Source organism: Trachemys scripta, chromosome 6 (genome assembly GCF_013100865.1).
Source record: "Trachemys scripta elegans isolate TJP31775 chromosome 6, CAS_Tse_1.0, whole genome shotgun sequence".
NCBI lineage: Eukaryota > Metazoa > Chordata > Testudines > Emydidae > Trachemys > Trachemys scripta.
Genome location: NC_048303.1, coordinates 96824281 through 96842059, shown reverse-complemented (window position 1 = coordinate 96842059; position 17779 = coordinate 96824281). Strand labels below are relative to the sequence as shown.

At 42.7% G+C, this 17779-nt stretch overlaps 1 protein-coding gene across 9 annotated transcripts in view; it reads right to left on the bottom strand.

Annotated features, from left to right (window-relative positions):
• Nucleotides 1–17779, bottom strand: part of TLE4 (TLE family member 4, transcriptional corepressor) — a 125515-nt gene that overhangs the window by 80305 nt on the left and 27431 nt on the right. For all 9 annotated transcript variants that reach the window (XM_034773528.1, XM_034773529.1, XM_034773531.1 and 6 more), the window contains exon 5: nucleotides 8855–8917. In XM_034773528.1, coding sequence (XP_034629419.1) covers nucleotides 8855–8917 — 63 coding nt within the window. The remainder of the gene's footprint in view (nucleotides 1–8854; nucleotides 8918–17779) is intronic.

The window sequence follows — 17779 nt, the reverse complement described above, 5'->3', positions numbered from 1 at the left end:
CATTTCAGTTCAATAGCTAGTACATTCAAAGTTAAGAAACCAATTGGGAGCTGAAAAAGCAGGAAAGCTTGTTTTCCTCTTCCTATCTATGAATAAAATCTAGGTGAGAGAGGATGAGATCTACTAGTTCGAAAATATTATAGGGCATGGAAACCGGAAACAAACAATCTGTTCAATTCACTAACTATAGATAATACATTCTTTGTTAATCAGTTTTAATGGCAAAACAGGTTTTGATAAACCTTTTGATAAATGCTTTTCCTTGTGCATACAGTAGTTTGAAAGTAGTATTATTTAACAAAAATAAATTTAAAATACTGTTGTTGTGCATTTGTCATTGAATCTGAATTTCCATCCAAATAGAGCTTGAAAAAAAATCACATGTAAAAAAAAAGTCATCTAGTAAATAAACGCATCATTCACTATTTTCTAACACAAAATGTAAAAATTAAAAATCAATAAATATAAATTAAGCTACATAAGTGCTTAAATAAATGTTTATAGATACAGCATAGCCTCCTGGTTAGGAAAAGCATATCAAATTTAGTGGAAAGGCTATATTTAGTTTCAAATCAACATGTTTTAATCAACCATTAACCATTAAATTAAACTATTTAACAACAATTTTAATTAACAAAAATCAACCTCTCGTGGGGAGGAGGGAGAGAAATCACTAAAAAAGTACAAACGCAAAACAATTAAAATCGATTATTTAAATCAAGGTTTCCTGCTTGTTGATTTAAATCATGATTAAAATTAATGATTTAAGTCGCTTTAATTTAAATCATTCCACACTTCTACAATGCATCTTTATCAAGCGATCTGACGATTTTGATCATAATCTCTTGCATCAAACTGAGTTACTACAAACCACTGATTCCTTATGAAGCTAACAAGAAAGAAGATAAATTAACCTGGTGCTATTATGAGGCAATAAAAATGCCATCAGTGCATGTAACCACTGTATTTTGTTCATTTTCCCCCCAGGCACAACACTAAAGTGACTGGTCACATTTTTAAGCTACTATTCAACAATTATACTGTAAGCAAAATGCGTAAACAGCATAAGCACAATATATTTCAATTCTATATTAATCTAGATCAGCAGTTCTCAAACTGTGGGTCAGGACCCCAAAGTGGGTCGCAACCCCATTTTAACAGGGTTGCCAGGGCCGGCATTGGCCCTGGGCCCCAGCAAGTCTAAGCCCAAGCCTGAGGGCTTCAGCCCTGGGCAATGGGACTAAGGTTACAGGCCCCCTGCCTGGGGCTAAAGCCCTTGGGCTTTGCCTCTCTGGCCTGGGGAAGTGGGGCTTCGGCTTTGCCCCCCCCTCCCCCCTCCCGGGGTGACAGGGCTTGGGCAGGCTCAGGCTTCAGTCCTCCTGGGGTCCTGTTGAAATTGTTGTTGTCAGAAGGGGATCATGGTGCAATGAAATTTGAGAACCCCTGATCTAGATCATGAAAAACAGAATTTAATTACCCCTCCCTTTTTTTAAAAGATAGATTACAAACCAAATTAGTAAAACACTCAAAACTGCTACATCTATGTGTGCCGATATAACACGATTTTAACAGATATTAGTATTAGGTAGAGGCTACGCAGTTACTAGAATTTCACCACTTCAGCATAAAGACCTTATTTTGTTCAATCAGTGGCATTTTTAAGACAGATTTTTTTATTCCTATTAAAAGCATTAAAATTACATATGCTTACACTTGCCCCCAAGCAAGACAAATTGGCACAGTGACTTTTTGGAAATGTTCCCTTTGCTCTTTGTAAATGCATGTAAAAAAGGTGAAGTTCTGAATTTTTTTTGAACCTCTTCATTTCCTTTTTAGCCTGTAGAGCTTTGACGCTATGGAACATGAACACATAAGAAGGTATACTGCTGATAAATGTGAGAGAATGAGACGTGAGCAGGTGAAGAAATCATTATGGGCCAAGATTTTATAAAGTGGAGGCAATTGGCACAGACAAATACAGAAACCATAAAAGATTCTATTTGTAGACCTGAAAATGCTTAACTTTAGGGTCCAATCCAAAGCCCAATGAAGTCTTTCCATTGATGTCAATGGGCTTAGGTACTTAGTAGATAGTATTGTATCCATAAAAGAAGTGGGGCAATGTCCTTTTGTAACTATATCCTTTAGATCAATTCAGCTGTCTATCATCTAAGTTCCTTGTAATGAGCATGACTGTGGGAATGGGTAGTGCAGTTCATGTGTGTGATTATTTCTCTAAAGGCTTGTCTACACTTAAAAAGGTGCAGCGGTAGTGCTTCATTGAAGACGCTAACTACACGATGGATAATCCAACAGAGCAGGAATCCCTCCCGTCAACGTAGCACTGTCTACACTGGTAATCAGGCCAGTATAACTGCATCGTTCAGGGTTGTGGATTTTCCACACCCCTGAGTGACAGATATACCGACATAAGTTGCTAGTGAAGACAGCCTTGATCATGCATTGAAAAATTGCTCCCCACAGCCAGCGCCTGGTCTACACTACAAAGTTAGGTCAATGTTAGCTGCCTGGCGTAGATCTAATGATAAGGTGTCTACACTTAAGTTGGTTTTCCATCGATATAAGCACCCTCTCCCCATCTTCCCATGCGGTGTTGAGCCCTGGTCGACGTATTGAGGTCAATGCAGCACAAGTGTAGACACAGCATTATGAACATGGAGCCTCACAGTCCTCCAGCTGCTGTCCCACAATGCCCTATACTGACTGCTTTGGTCACAATTGTCATCTCCGTGGCCCAGGAGTCATGGAGACCAGAAGGTCTCCCTGCCCTTCAAAATCCCACAAATTTTTTGCATGCCTTTTTCTGACTGTCCAGCTTGGCAAGCAAACCTAGCAGCTCTCCCTTGTTGTGTGCAACTGCCCAGCTGCCAAGCAGGCTACATCCTCCAGAAGCGCTCTGGCTTGCAGTAAACAGAAGATACTGGATCTCCTGGGCCTGAGGAGAGAAGAGGCTGTGCAAGCACAGTTATGGACCTGCCACAGAGACATGGACATCTATGAGAAGATTGCACAGGGGAAGGGGTATGACAGGGGCCATCAACTGCACCAGGCATATCATTAGTCCAGGGAGACCAACAGTCAATCAGGTGCTGAGGTGCAGACCTGCCACTTTTACAAAGAGCTGCATACCATACATGACAGAGAAGCCATCACCACCCCACAGACAACCACAGGTTCCTCTGAGGAACCTAAGTCCCAGGCATGAAAAGTGAGACTCAGGAAGAGGCGAAGAAGGAAGATGGGGGACATGCGACCAGAGAGTCCAGCTATGCTGCAAGCCAGGACCTCTTTGAGACTCCATCACAGTCCAGTCAGTGTGAGGTAGCATTATCTCCTTTTCATTCCCCTGCAGGAAGGGGAGCCACGCAGAGCAGTTTATGTACACAGAAACATCCTTTGACTCCTCCTCAGAGATCTCCATGAAACTCTAATGGAGGTACTCTGCAATCCTCTCCCAAAGATTTCTAGGAATGGCAGACTTATTTCTTCCTCCACGGTAGGATGCTTTCCCCACACCATTTGACAATAACTTTGGCAGGCACCACTACAGAACACAAACTAGTACGTACGGGCCCGGGTGGCTTTGGGATACCAGCAGCAGCTATGCACTCTGTGCCTTTGTTTCCTCAAGAGTGAGATATCAGCTAAGATCACCAACACCTGAAGAAAACGGTGCCAGTATTCAGAGCCATTGCCCTTTACTCAGTTTCATGCAAGAAACTCCCTCCCCATTTCCTTCAAATCTGGCAGGCTATACTCCCCACAGTCTTGTTTAAAACCTCAGGGGAGCAAGGGAAGGGAATTCGGAGTCTTAACTTTCACTTTCTGTTGTGACTATATGGACAATGGTACCTCTGTGTTTTACCTGCAGCTGCTGCCATTACAGCCTTGAGGGGTTCCCCCTCTACGCCCTTGGAATGCCTGAGCCAGAGAAGGAGGAGAAAGAAGAAGAGGACTCAGATGACATGTTCAATGAAATCCTGCAAGCCAGTGCTGCATCAGACTGTGAGCAAAGGGGCTAGAGGGTGAACACTGCAGACAGCCTGGAGAAGGAAAGAGTGGACAAGAGGCAGCTGAGGAGTCCCGGCAGGAAGAGAAGGAGATTCACCAGGACATAATGGAGCTTCTCTGGCAGATGCTACAGACTCTTATGGACCTACAGGTTCAACTATCATGGGCTTGCCTCCATTTGCAGTCCATGGAGAACTTCATTACAGCACCTTCCTACACTCCCCCGAACATTCCATGTGGTATCAAGGGCCACATCCCCACCCCTGCCACTCTACACCAGGGGATATTAAGAACAACCACAGCTTCCACAGGCCACTGTATGTGTAGGAAAAATGGACATGAATGTTCCTTCCCTTTGTTAAGTTCTATTCCATTAATTTATTAAATTTTTAATGTATTTGCTTTTAAATTGCACATACTTTTCTTTGCACTGATTGTTACAGAATAAAATTCTATTTGAAAAATAATTCATCTTTATTGCTTCACAACATTAGCTGCAGAGTTCTTAGCAGTTTTGAAAGCACCCACTGTTACTGTTACAGTGTGACAACTCATAGGATCAATGACAGTAACAAACAAGAGTAAAGCAAGCACTGCAAAATTAGTAGGTGAATTGATGGATTTATATTCATAAATGTACACTAAGCACCATACAATTCCTAACAGGTCCTAAAACACACGGGCCAAGTAAAGCACAGTATTCCATAATGCATTACTTGGCTCACTGTTGAAGTGCTTTTTCAAAGCTACCCTGAGCCATACAACTTCATGTTGAGCGCTTCTAATACCACTCGTGGCTGGCTGTTCAAACTCAGGAGACAGCCACTCCACCTCTGCCTTCCACCCTGGTGGCAACTTTCCCCCCTCTGATTCACAGATATTATGCAGGACACAGCAGACAGCTATATAACCATTGGGATGTTTTTTTCCACTGAGATCCAATCTTGTTAGCAAAGAGCGCCAGCCCCACTTCAATCTACCAAAAGTGCATTCCACTGTCATTCTGCATCCGCTGACCCAGTAGTTGAATCTTTCTTTGGCCTGTGTACAGCTTCATGAGGAGCAAGAGATAGGCTGGATCCCTGTGATGGGGTGCATGAACCCAACACTAGGGAAGTAAAGGTTAAGTAGCCGCTCTAGGCCCAGAAAACCCTGCCCAACTGCCCCTGCTGGGCATGCTCACATGCTCACTGAGCTCAAAAGAGAGCAGTTTAGTTCAGTCTGGGTAATTGGAGCAGGAGAGCAGTTGTGTGTTGCAAGTTCCTGTCAAGAAGCCACCGAAGCCTCACGTGGTTGGGCCTGGTCCTCAACGCTAAACTGCCACAGGCCTTTCAATTGCAGAGATTGGCAACAATGAGCCATGGCTGAGAGAGGAAGACCCTCCAGAGCACAGACTCCAGAATGGACCCCGAATTACTGCCTCAATGAGCCCTGGGTTGGAATCTGGTGGAGCAGGGAGGGCCCAAGTTCTCCTAACCCCGGATGCCTGATGTTCACCCTCAGGCAATGCGAGCGTTTGTCACTCACCAGGCAGTGCAGACAGGATTGGCCCTGTACCCCACCTGCCAACAGTCCCCCAGAATCACTATTGGAATTTCAACATCACTAATGGTAATCCGCTGCTCTGGGGAAAATAGTCCTTGCTTGTAGCTCTCTCAACAGTCCTGTATTCTTAAAGATGTGAGTGTTATGCGCCTTCTTGACCAGCCAACATCGAAGTCGGTGAAGTGTCCCAAATGATCAACCAATGCTTTCATCACCATAAAAAAGCCCTTACTGTTGATGTACTCTGTGGCAAGGTGCTCTGGTGCCAAAATAGGAATTTGTGAGCCATCTCTCACCCCACCACACTGCGGGAACCCCATTGCTGCAAATCCATCCATTATATCCTGCACATTGCCAAGATTTCCTGCATAGCAGGACATGACTAATACCCTGCACACTTGTATGGCAATGGCCACCACAGTCGATTTTCCAACTCCAAAATTATTTCCCAGTGACTGGTAGCATTCTAGCAATGCTAATTTCACAGCTCAATCACACTTGATTCTCCACTGTCCTTGCAGCTCTCATTTTGGTGTCCCTGCGCTGGAGGAATGTGGTGAGTTTGGCCCACAGATCCAAGAACATGGCCTTGTGCATATGAAAATTCTGCGGCCATGGCTTCTCATCCCATGCCTGCGTTACAATGCAATCCCTCCAGTCAGTGCTTATTTCTCAGTGCCCAAAGCGGTGCTCCACCATCTGCAGCTGCTCTGTGAATGCCACTAAAAACTTTGAATTCGTTCTCTCTCTGTCCCACAGCAATCTGTCCTCCAAGAAATCATGTTCCTTGCTGATTTGGTTCCTCTGATGGCTCTGCAAATACCAGAGGATCGTGTGTCCTGTGCTTGCAACACTTACGACATTCATGCAGACTTGTGCATACTCCAGTCAGAGATGGTGAACAGCAAGAAGGGCCATGTGGGTTTGTGGGATTTTTTTAAAAAGGTGCAAAAGACGACATTATGGGATCGAGACAGTTGCACGCTGGGAAGTTGACCCCTTGCTCCTAGTCACCCCTGTATGGCTCATTTCTCCCTCACCATGCACTGCCAAAGTTTCCCAAAAGACAGCACACTGGAGAATGGTGGGTTGCACACTGGGACACCTACCTATGGTGCACCACACTATGCACTCTTGGTGAGCAACCTCGGCACGAACAGAAGGAGCCAGGTATGCATGCGCACAACTAACTTTGGTGGCTTTTTGCTAACTTAATTTGCGTTGACCAAAATTTGTGATGCAGACATGGCCTAGAAAGTTGGTAGATAGTCCTCTACACTATAGTTAAAAGTAAGAGTCCTAGCACAGCTCCCCAATTTCTGCTTATGCATCCCACACAGATTATTCTCCCTGCCTGCAGAAAAAGGCAACAATGCATCCTTCAAGATTCCTCCTCCCTCCAGAGCATCACTTAAAATGCATCAGTAGTGCAAGCTTTCAGCAGATTGATTGTGGAGTAAGGTGAGCATGATATATGTGGAGCAGTAGGAGAGAAGAAATCTGTGTTGAACTGACTGGGGCACCACCACTTACACACAAACCCCAAAACTTTACCCCTTTTTTCACATGAACACATAAAAAGGGTTAAGCCTAAGATGAACAAAAGGACGGCAAAAACCTCAAATATCACCAACAAACCACATATATTTTTTCTAATTAATAAGTTTTCATTTTGTGCGTGTGAAAAGGGAGAACGGAGAAAGGTACAGCTGAACCATTTGGCTAATTTATGTATTAAAACAAGGATTTCTTTAGGACTTCAATGGAAAGTTCTAAAACTGCAACCACAGAAAATAAATAAAATAATAATAATAATAAAGCAAGATCTCTGAATGCAGGACCACACTATTCCTACCTAAGGCAAAATGCCACTTCGTACTGCATTTGGACCTGATTTTTTGCTCAGATCACAGCTCTGCTTGCCAAATACTCTCCCCCACCTGTCTTTTAAACTTTTGTCAGTTTAGTATGCATAGAGCAAAGGGACCAATAGCACTGGCTCGAATCAGGAATAGGTAAAGTGACAGCTTTCCGAAATAAAAGCCAATACATCTCAATCCTATCTCTCTATTCAAACCCTGTGTAACTCCTAAATAGAGCAATTTCCAAATGTGCAGTGTTTCTGTAGCATTAACAAATGAGTACAAGGATTAAACTAATTTTCATTTGTGACTCAAGGCAGGACTTGAATTCAGGCCCCCAGTGGCAGCAGAGAAGGGTTTGTGCAGTAACTCACTACAACATTGAGCCCTCATAAACACAACTTTATAGGCCACACACACACACACACACACACACACACACCCTCCAGCAGGCAGAAGGATGAACAGCTCTCTTGAAAAGCAATGACACTTTGTGGAACAACTGAAAGGGTGGGAGAAAGAATTGTAGTACATTCTCAGACTGCAATACAATGCTTTGCAGCTGCACTACAAAGAAACACCGCTGTAAGCTCTGACTTCCCACCACTGATTTTACTGAAATGAATTCCTAAATTATACAGCATCAAGCCAGCCTACTTCCAATGGCCTCCCATGTCCAAATCCTGCCCCTGCACAAAAAACAAAAACAAAACCTTTTTTTAAAGCCACTATACACTTACATTCTCCTTTCACGAACCACACTCTCATTTTATCCCACACAAGCCAATGGTAGCAAGGTTCCTCCAGCCAGCACCACACCTTTCCCTCAAGTTCCCTGTGTCTCTCAGAAGGCATCTGCAATGCACTCAAGCTCATGAGACTGAATCATAATTTTGAGGTCAGTGCTTACAGAGAGTTAATCTTCAGTGTATTTTCCTCAAACACACAGAAGACATAAAAGAGGAAGAATACAACAGACAAAAGCTTCATTAGTATGTTTACTATCTAGAGCATCACCATTTGATAGCCCTACATACATTTCTGCCTACTTTTAATGCCCATTGTCAAGAATGTAGCACAAATCATGTATTTCTAGCAATTTTTCAATCTATCCTATTAGAAGCCAGTTTGACAAAGTCATTATTCTGAGCAGCACTACATTGTACTTGACAGCAAAATATTTTAAACAACTAAATTTTGCTTAGCACATTAGAACGTGATCTATTATATAAATGCACTTATTAAAAATTCAGTAGAATATAACTTAAGACATTGACGTTGGAACAGCACCTTGGAAAATGAAATATAGTCACCATGAGTTTTACAAAGCCAGAGAGATCATTACAAAGCTCCACTTTTGTAACAACAACAACAGAGCATCTTTTAAGGCCAGTACCTGCAAACTACCACCTTACCTCTTGGGATAAGAAGGGGATAACTTGTGCACATATAGCATTCAGCCTCTTGACAATTTCTGCCTGCATATAAGAAGAAGAAGAAAGTTAGTGTATTCTATATTTCTCAAAATGTTATCACATGAACATATCAAACTGCATCTATCACTCGTTTTGTGTTACCACGTTTTAACTGGAATAGTTAATAAGAATAAAAAAATAATTCAGTGACCCAATTCAACAACAGGAAATGGCTATTGTTAGTCATTTACAGCTCACATTTTTAGGAGTTTCCTCACAAAACAAGCTTTTGAGCTTCCATATGGTCCAAAGAGAATTTTCATTTCCATTATAAAAATCAGAGGTGTATCATGTCGTCTCCAGGAGGAGCAGCACATAAACCAACCATACTTTTTTCCAGTACTATTTTCAAACCTTACAAAAACCTCAAAATTATTGAATACTAATGATTCATATCATCCCCTCACAGAAAAAAAGATAATTTAATTCAAGGAATGTGTCAATAACTCAACTGTAAGATGGGGGTAAATATATATAAAGAAAGAATATCTGAACTAAAAACATTGTGGGAGCATTACAAACATCATATGTAACTTCACTGAAGATCATGTTAAGATACGGCTCAGACATTGCAATTTGGGATTCTGGATTTAGAAAAATAAGTAATACTTAGATTTTGATGGCACTTTTCCTGGATTAATACTAGAGTCATTTCACTCAAGTCAACTGATTCACTGGAATTACTCTGGATTTAGACCAGTGTAACTGTGATTAGAATCTGATTCTATATGATACTATATTTCCATAGAGATGGATTATTATATATATTTAACATGCACATCTTAATGTTGGTAGGGGAGATATCACAACAGTTACAATTACAGGGACTTTCTTAAAATAAATTCTACACTGGGTCAGTTCCTCATTATATAGGAGGGCAAAAGGCTCTTTTTCTTGCAAAGTCATTACCAGAATGACAGAGACACTCATACTTGTGCAATTTTGGTTTCCTCCTTTCATCAGCAACCCTTTCAACCTTCTCACTATGCAATCTTTTAAATGACAAAACCTTAAAAAAAATTATCTAACCAACAGACTAATAAAGTATCTAGCATTCCATATAAAAATCTGTGTTAATGAAACATTATGGTTATAAAGCTATGTCGTCAGAAGTCATGATATGCTACAGCCACGGGTTCATGTGAAATTTTAAACTTTGTCCCTTTGTGCATATTATGAAACTTTTTAACACTCACATACAACACATTTACTGGTTATCTAGCAGTACAACCTTCCTTAAGTACAGTTCAGGAGCTTACACAGTTAACTACAAAGCTAATTTACCTAAAAATTTAACTGACCTATATATGCCTGCAATTTTGCACAATATTCTATAGTACATCTCTTATGTATTAATATTAAGTAAATACAGTTTACTATGTACTTCTCCTCATCTAGGAACAAGGAGATTGAGTTGTAGTTGCTAAAATTAAAGTTGCTGGAGCATTTCCTAACTTGAGGGTTTAGCAACCATACAACAATTTTGTACAGAACTTCCAAGGTTTAATAAAAAAGCAACAAGAAAAACCTTGGTACTGATCCTGCTGTTCTGCTTTAGGCAGACCCCTGCATCCACGAGGTGCCCTACTGACTTCAACAAGGCTCCCTTGGGTCCCTCACAAAGCAACGTGCAGAACTCAGGTCTTAATCTTCACTACTTCATAAATTCTCACAACTTGTTACAATTACTGATATTTTACAAGTTAAAAAAAAAATCCATGCATTTTAAGTCATCCACAGAATAAAAGCAGAATATACCTTCCTCAGCTGCAAAGCTCCCTCTGGTGCACCTGAAATGTATGCAGTAGCCTTACCTAACTCCTTTACAATTTGAGATTTACAGGTACTGAGGACAAAGGCCTGGTCAGAGTCTTTGACTCAGCCTTAGGGTTGCCAGGCATCTGGTTTTCAACCGGAACACCCAGTCGAAAAGGGACTCTGGTGACTATAAAAGTCCAGTCGGCGGCACAGCGGGGCTAAGGCAAGCTCCCTGCCTGCCCTGGTTCTGTGCGGCCCCTGGAAGCAGCCGGCACGTCTGGCTCTTAGGAACACGTGCAGCCATGGGGGTTCCATGCACGGCCTCCACCCAAAGTGCTAGCTCTGCAGCTCCCATTGGACAGGAACTGGGGCCAATGGTATCGGTGGGGATGGTGCCTGTAGGCGCAGGCAGCACGCAGAGTCACCTGGCCACCCCTGCTCCTAGGAGCCGGACATGCTGGCCGCTTCCAGGAGCCGCTTGAGGTAAACGCCGCCCGGCCAGAGCCCACATCCCTCACCCCCTCCTGTACCCCAACCTCCTGCCCCAGCCCTGAGCCCCTCCTGCACCCCAAACCCCTCATCCCCAGCTCCACCCCGGAGCCCACACCCCCAGATGGAGCCTGTACCCCCTCCCCCAGCCCTGAGCCCTTCCACACCCTGAACCCCTAATTTCTGGCCCCATCCCAGACCCCAACCCACAGCCGGAGCCCTCACCCGAGTGATGGTGGGGGAAGAGCAAGTGATAGAGAAAGGATAAATGGAGTGAATGCGGGGTGGGGCCTCGTAGAAGGTGCAGGGCAGGGACGGGGCCTCAAGGAAGGGGCAGGGCAGGGCAAGGGTGTTTGGTTTTGTGCGATTAGAAAGCTCACAACCCTACTCAGCCCATGCATGCTTTCAGTCCCCTTTGTACCCAACAGATAAGTTAGTCACTAGGTTGCCAGGTGTCTGTTTTTTGACCGGAACACCCAGTCGAAAAGTTAGCTCCACTGACCGGGTCATTAGAAGTTTGGTTGGCAGCCTGAAGCACCAGCTCCGCAGCTCCCATTGGCCAGGATCCGTGACCAATGTGATCTGCAGGGGCAGCGCGCAGAGCCCCTATGGCTGCCCCTCCCCGTAGGAGCCTGAGGGACATGTCACCACTTCTGGGACCTGCCTGACATAAGCGCCGCCCAGAGCCTGCACCCCTCACCCCTTCCCACACCTCAACCCCCTGCCCAAGCCCTGAGCCCCTTCCTGCACCCAAACCCCTCATCCCCAGCTCCACCTCAGAGCCCACACTCCCAGCTGGAGCCCGCACCCCCTCCTGCACCCTAACCCCCTGCCCCATCCTGGAGCCCCCTCCTGCACCCCAACCCTCTTCCCCAGCCTGGTAAAATGAGCAAGTGAGCAAGGGTGTGGGAGAGCAAGCAATGGAGGATGAGGGATGGAGTGAGCGGGGCACCTCAGAGAAGGTGCGGGGCAGGAGGCGGGGTAAGGGTGTTTGGTTTTCTGAGATTAGAAAATTGGCAACCCTAATAGTCACATGTGCATTGAATATTCTTCCTTAGCTGCACTCTAAGAGTGAGCATAAACGTTGTACAATAAACCGCAGTGGAATGGCTCAGAGTCACAGATTTTTAAGCCAAGAAAGGATCATTATGATCATCTAGTCTGACCTACCTAACATAGGCCATAGAATTTCACCAAGTGATTCCTGCATCATGTCTAGAACTTCTTGTTGAGCTACAGCATAACGTATCCACATCAAAGACCATTTTACCTAGCGTACTTAAAGGCACTTCTCCCCTATTACAGTTATGTCCATGCTAAATTTCAACATTCAAGCACAGCTGTTTCAGCTATGGAACTCTCTCTCTCACACACACACACACACACACACACTTCCCCGACAAGCAGAGTCTGAGCATGGGAACCATCAGCCAGAAAAGTGAGAGTTTCTGGAAAGTCTGAGCAATTGTAAACAGGAGGTTAGAAGGTAAACCATTATGCAGGGCTTAAGTATTAGTGGTCCCAGAATACTACAAAACTGCAGCACTTTAATGCTTGCTTCATACAGGAAAGTCAGGCTTCCTGGACTTGTGGAGACAGCAGTCTACTCCTGGATAAAGTATGAAAGAGTTGTATGGGAGAAGAGAAGAATTTTTAATGATGGCAAGACATCTCAAAAGTATTCAACTTTCGGGAGGGATCAACAAGAGGGTGGAAGAGACTGAAAGAAAAAGTCCGCACTTAAGATTCAGATGTCTAGCCATGGGCTAACACTATTTTCTAGATTAGTAGTTTATTTACATGAACAACATAAAAGTCCTTTGTTAATATACATGATGCATATGCATTTTTAGGTCTAGTCAATCCCATCAGTACTGTTCTTCATTGAAAAGTTCCAATGACATTAGGAATTATGGTCATTTTAGAGAGGCAGATGATTGCACATCATAGAGTATAAGTAGAATATAAGCAGTAATAAAGGTTTGTACTTCACGGTCCAAGGGACACAGACAAGGTTTTCATCTCGGGGCCAAAAGACCAAACACATCAAAACACTTGATCATACCCTTTGATAGGCCGAGAGATTACTTACACTTGATCTGAGCTCCGAAGAGCCGAGAACTACAAAGCTTTCCAAGACACTGCTGTGTGAACAGGTGAGAGGATCCTCTGATAAAGAAGAAAGCAGAAGTACTGGTGCTTTGAGTATGGCATTCCACTAGGCAGGTTACTAGATGGGTTCTTCTCTCTGAAGTTATGTTGCTTTGAACTTTTTGCTGCCTACAACAAAAGATCTGCAACAAGACAGGCTTGCTTAGTGACTGTATTCTTCATTCATGAAGGCCTGATAGTGGAGGCAAGATGTGACTGGAACATGGTCTGCGTTATTGCGGAAGGCTACAAGCCAGGAAGGAGGTGGGCACAGAGACAAAGCATTGTGGAGCTGCAGCAAAGCCAGAAAGGACATTCAAATTTCTGCATTCTGGATCCTCCAGTATTCAATCTATGTGTCTCTTTCAAAGAAAGAAAAAACACATTGAACCATTACTTTCCCATGGATTAATCCACCATACTTCTGTGTGGCCTTGTAATGATGCCAGGCAGCCATGCTGAACCAATCTTCAGAAAGTTATGTAAGGTGGCCCTTGATGTTGCCTGGATACATTCTGAAAGCCAGTGTCAAGTCACTGAGCTACCATGGACAAAGGTACATAGTGGAGATAAGCACGGCTTCCATTTTGGACTTGAAGGGTGTGGAAGAGGAGAGACATACTGGGCAAGCATTGGAGTAAAGGGGATGTGGGCCAGGGCATGAGTTTACGTTTGTTACCTAAACTAGGATGGGCATCTTTGCATTAAAGGATGCTTATATATTTGAGTTTTGGGCTATCACATACGTTTTCAAAGAAAAGGCTTTGGTTTCATGGTTTGGAATAAGAGGCAAAGATCAAAACTATTAGGGAAAATTACAGCGGATACATACTTGGTTAACAAAATCAGGCTGCTCATTGCTAAGTAACAGCCAAACAGCACCTATAAAAATGTATCTATAGTGTACACCAATACATTTCACAGTTTATCCACTACTTTCTTATACCTGGAATATTGTGAACTTCTTAAAGGCCCTGATCCCACAGATATTTTACACAGGATTGGACCATTGGCACTAATACTTGAGTGCCACCAAATTATTTTGGCAAGATCTTTACTCCACTTAGACTAGAAAAGGCAAAGCAGGGCTCATTTTACAAATGGGTGAACAGAATGGTTTTGGAACCTGACCAGAGTTAGTTTAGGGCCTGGGTTTTAGATTAAACAGCAAATTCTCATGAGCAGTTATCATAAATATCAGTAATCTTGCAAGGTCAGCCAGTCTCATAATTTGTAACCATACCAAAACTTAAGAAATTTTGGATCTGATCCAAAAATAAGACAGTGGAGGCCAGTTTGTCTCAAATGTTATGTCCACTACAGTCTTCAGAGTTTGAAGTGACTCACATTCAAGATTCTAGTCTTTGCTTCTCTTTTTGGTTTTGATACAAAGAAACAGTCTATCTAAATTATCATCTCACGCCAAGAGATTTTCACCTTTAACATGAACTAAGAATTTACAGTAAATAAGTTGCTCTATGTGTTCACCCAAAACATGCATTCAATTGCCATGTACTAGACCAGGTAATTGAAGAAGAAGAGACTAGTTCAATATGAGAATAAAAATGTCTTCCTTCCCTGCAGGGGGACAGAAAATAAATAAAAGCCTTGAAACTGAAACACCCTGACATATTCTTTATTAGTCAAATACTTAGGTGAAATCACTTTAATTGGAAAATTTTATTATTTTAGGCATTCTTGTAGATCAGGGGTCGGCAACATTTGGCACACGGCTCGCCAGGGTAAGCACCCTGGCAGGCCAGGCCAGTTTTTTTACCTTCGGACGCGGCAGTTTCGGCCGATCGCGGCCCCCACTGGCCGCAGTTCGCCGTCCCGGGCCAATGGGGGTGGCGGGAAGCGGCGCAGGTGAGCGATATGCTGGCCACGGCTTCCCGCTGCCCCCATTGGCCCGGGACAGCGAACCGCGGCCAGTGGGGGCCGCGATCGGCTGAACCTGCCGCATCAGCAGGTAAATAAACTAGCCCGGCCCGCCAGAGTGCTTACCCTGGCGAGCCGCGTGCCAAACATTGCCAATCCCTGTTGTACATTATAAAAAAAAAAAAACTCTTCAGGGGCAGGGACTGTTTTTGTATTGAGTACACTGTCTGCACTAAATTATTAGTAGTACACAAGTCAGTCTTAGGTTTGTTCGAACAAACAATTATTCTTCCACTTCCTTCTTTCCCCCATTTAACCAAAGCAAATATATGTTCATGGTAAGCACATCTACAGCCGGTGTTGTCACATGTCCTATTATGAAGGATAATGTAAAATGCCCCCCAAAACCAAACACTTTTGTGTATCTTTTGCAGGAATAAAGCAAATGAAGAAATGCATCAAAATCTAGAGAACTGGCATGGATTCATGGAATAAGTGTAATTAAAAAGTATTTTCTCTAGGAATATGCAGTCCTTCACACACTCAAGTCTGCAGAGTAGTATGACAGCAGTTTTAGTGTGATGAACTATTTATTACAAAACATAATAAAGAGAGTTAACCCCTGGAAGCCAGATAGTCTGATTTCTTGCTCTGCCATTCCATTATCTACAGGGAGAGGCACCAATAATGTGGGTTAGTATTTCAGTGGGCCTGTGGTTATTAAGCCCATACAATACCTCCTATACCAGACTTTGTTGCCTAACAGGCAAAAAGAGGAGAGAGAGAAAAAGAAAAGTAAAAAGTTTTAAATATAGATATACATAGAAGGAGGTTTTAAAAAACCTTCTTCATTTTAAAGTTAGTTGCGTTGGCTATGAATATATTTTTGCTTTGAGATGCTTTGCCATTGGATTTTTCACGATCTACCTAATTGGCAGAAGGAGGGGGGAAAAGTATGATTTCATAAACGTAAGCAGCCAATTCCTCACTTTGAAACTAAAGTTGCCTCGGAAACACTGCTGCTTCCATGGCCATCTAATTTTGCCTCTTTTGTCTCACGGGACCAAGCTTTAGAGAGGCATCATTTATTTACAGGCCTTTCCACTGGGCTTCAGTTATCGGCCAATAATACTGTGGACACACACTTCTAATGGCCTATGTTTTGAAACCAAGTCTAATCTAATGGCGCAGAGCCCAAACTCCTTTTCCAGCACAGCCATTAAAGGATGTAGGTTATTGCTGTTGTCACCATTGATATTTGTCATTGTAATGTAATTAGGGCCCTAAAATGATGCATTACAGCCCTTGGCACAGCTTCTATTAAAATCTTTTCTTCTGCTCACTGAACTGCGACCTGCTTTCTGATGAATAACAGACAGACAGCTTTAGGGTGAGGAGCAAATTCATCAAAGTAGTATTTTTCAGCTTTGGAAATAAAGGGGGAGGGAGGGAAGAGGGAGGAGGGAACCTAAGAAGAAAAGCACAAGAAAAAAAGCCACATAGCACATTTGAATTTCATCTGACCACTTGACATTCTGATTGCATCTGATGAATCTTGCTTAGGACAATATATTCCCAGCCTGCAAATCACATGGTTAATCAGGGTTCTAATCTGCTATCCATCAGCCTATGCCAGCACTGTAACTTCCAATCAAATTTATAGGTTATGTGGGTCATGCATCCCTGAACAACTACATTTACAGATATCCCATTTAAACAGGCACAGATTCTGAAATGCTGTTGTTAGGGTTACTGAATGTTAGAATACTATTCAATGCTTTATGAAAGCTCCTGATAAACAGCTGCTAAATTATTGTCTGTGGATACTCCGAAATAGCATTAATGGCCCAATAAAAGGGCAATTGTTCATGCCAAAATATAAAAAAGGATAGTTTTTGCTGCCACAGTTTGTCAAATATGTTAACAAACACGGACACTTCTATTACTTCTTTCCCAAGACAAAAAGATGTTGTTTTTAGGCAAGAACACACCAACACTGAAACTGAAAAGAGGAGTAGTGGTGGTGGCAGTGGTGTTTTTGTAACTAGTCTGGTATTAGATTATTTTGTTGATATAATTGCAATAAATAAATAAATAAAATAAAAAACCCTGTTTAAATACCTTAATCTTTCCATATCTGTGCCCTTTATTAATATTTTTTAAAAAGGCAAAAAGTGAAACAACAAACATTTACGAACTATAATATACATTTCTGTAACGTTTGGTCACCTATTTGAAGGCACTATAGGTAACCAGGCCAAATTATGACCCAGACAAAAGAACCAACACTTACATCAGTCAATATTTCCTCATCATTATAAAATACAAGTGTAACTGCTTAAGGCCCTGAGTTGGCAAACTATCCCTTGCAATCTGCACTTGAAGCAGATTTTTAAAGGTATTTAGGCACCTAAAGATGCAGATAGGAGATTAGTGGAATTTTCAAGAGCACCTATCGACATCATTAGATGCTCTAATACCTTTAAAACTGGGCCCTTAAGGTGAAATTTCCAAAAGCACCAGAGGGACTTATGAGCTTAAGTCCCATTTTCAAAAGAGACTTTGGAGGCAATCAGGAGTCTATGGGTA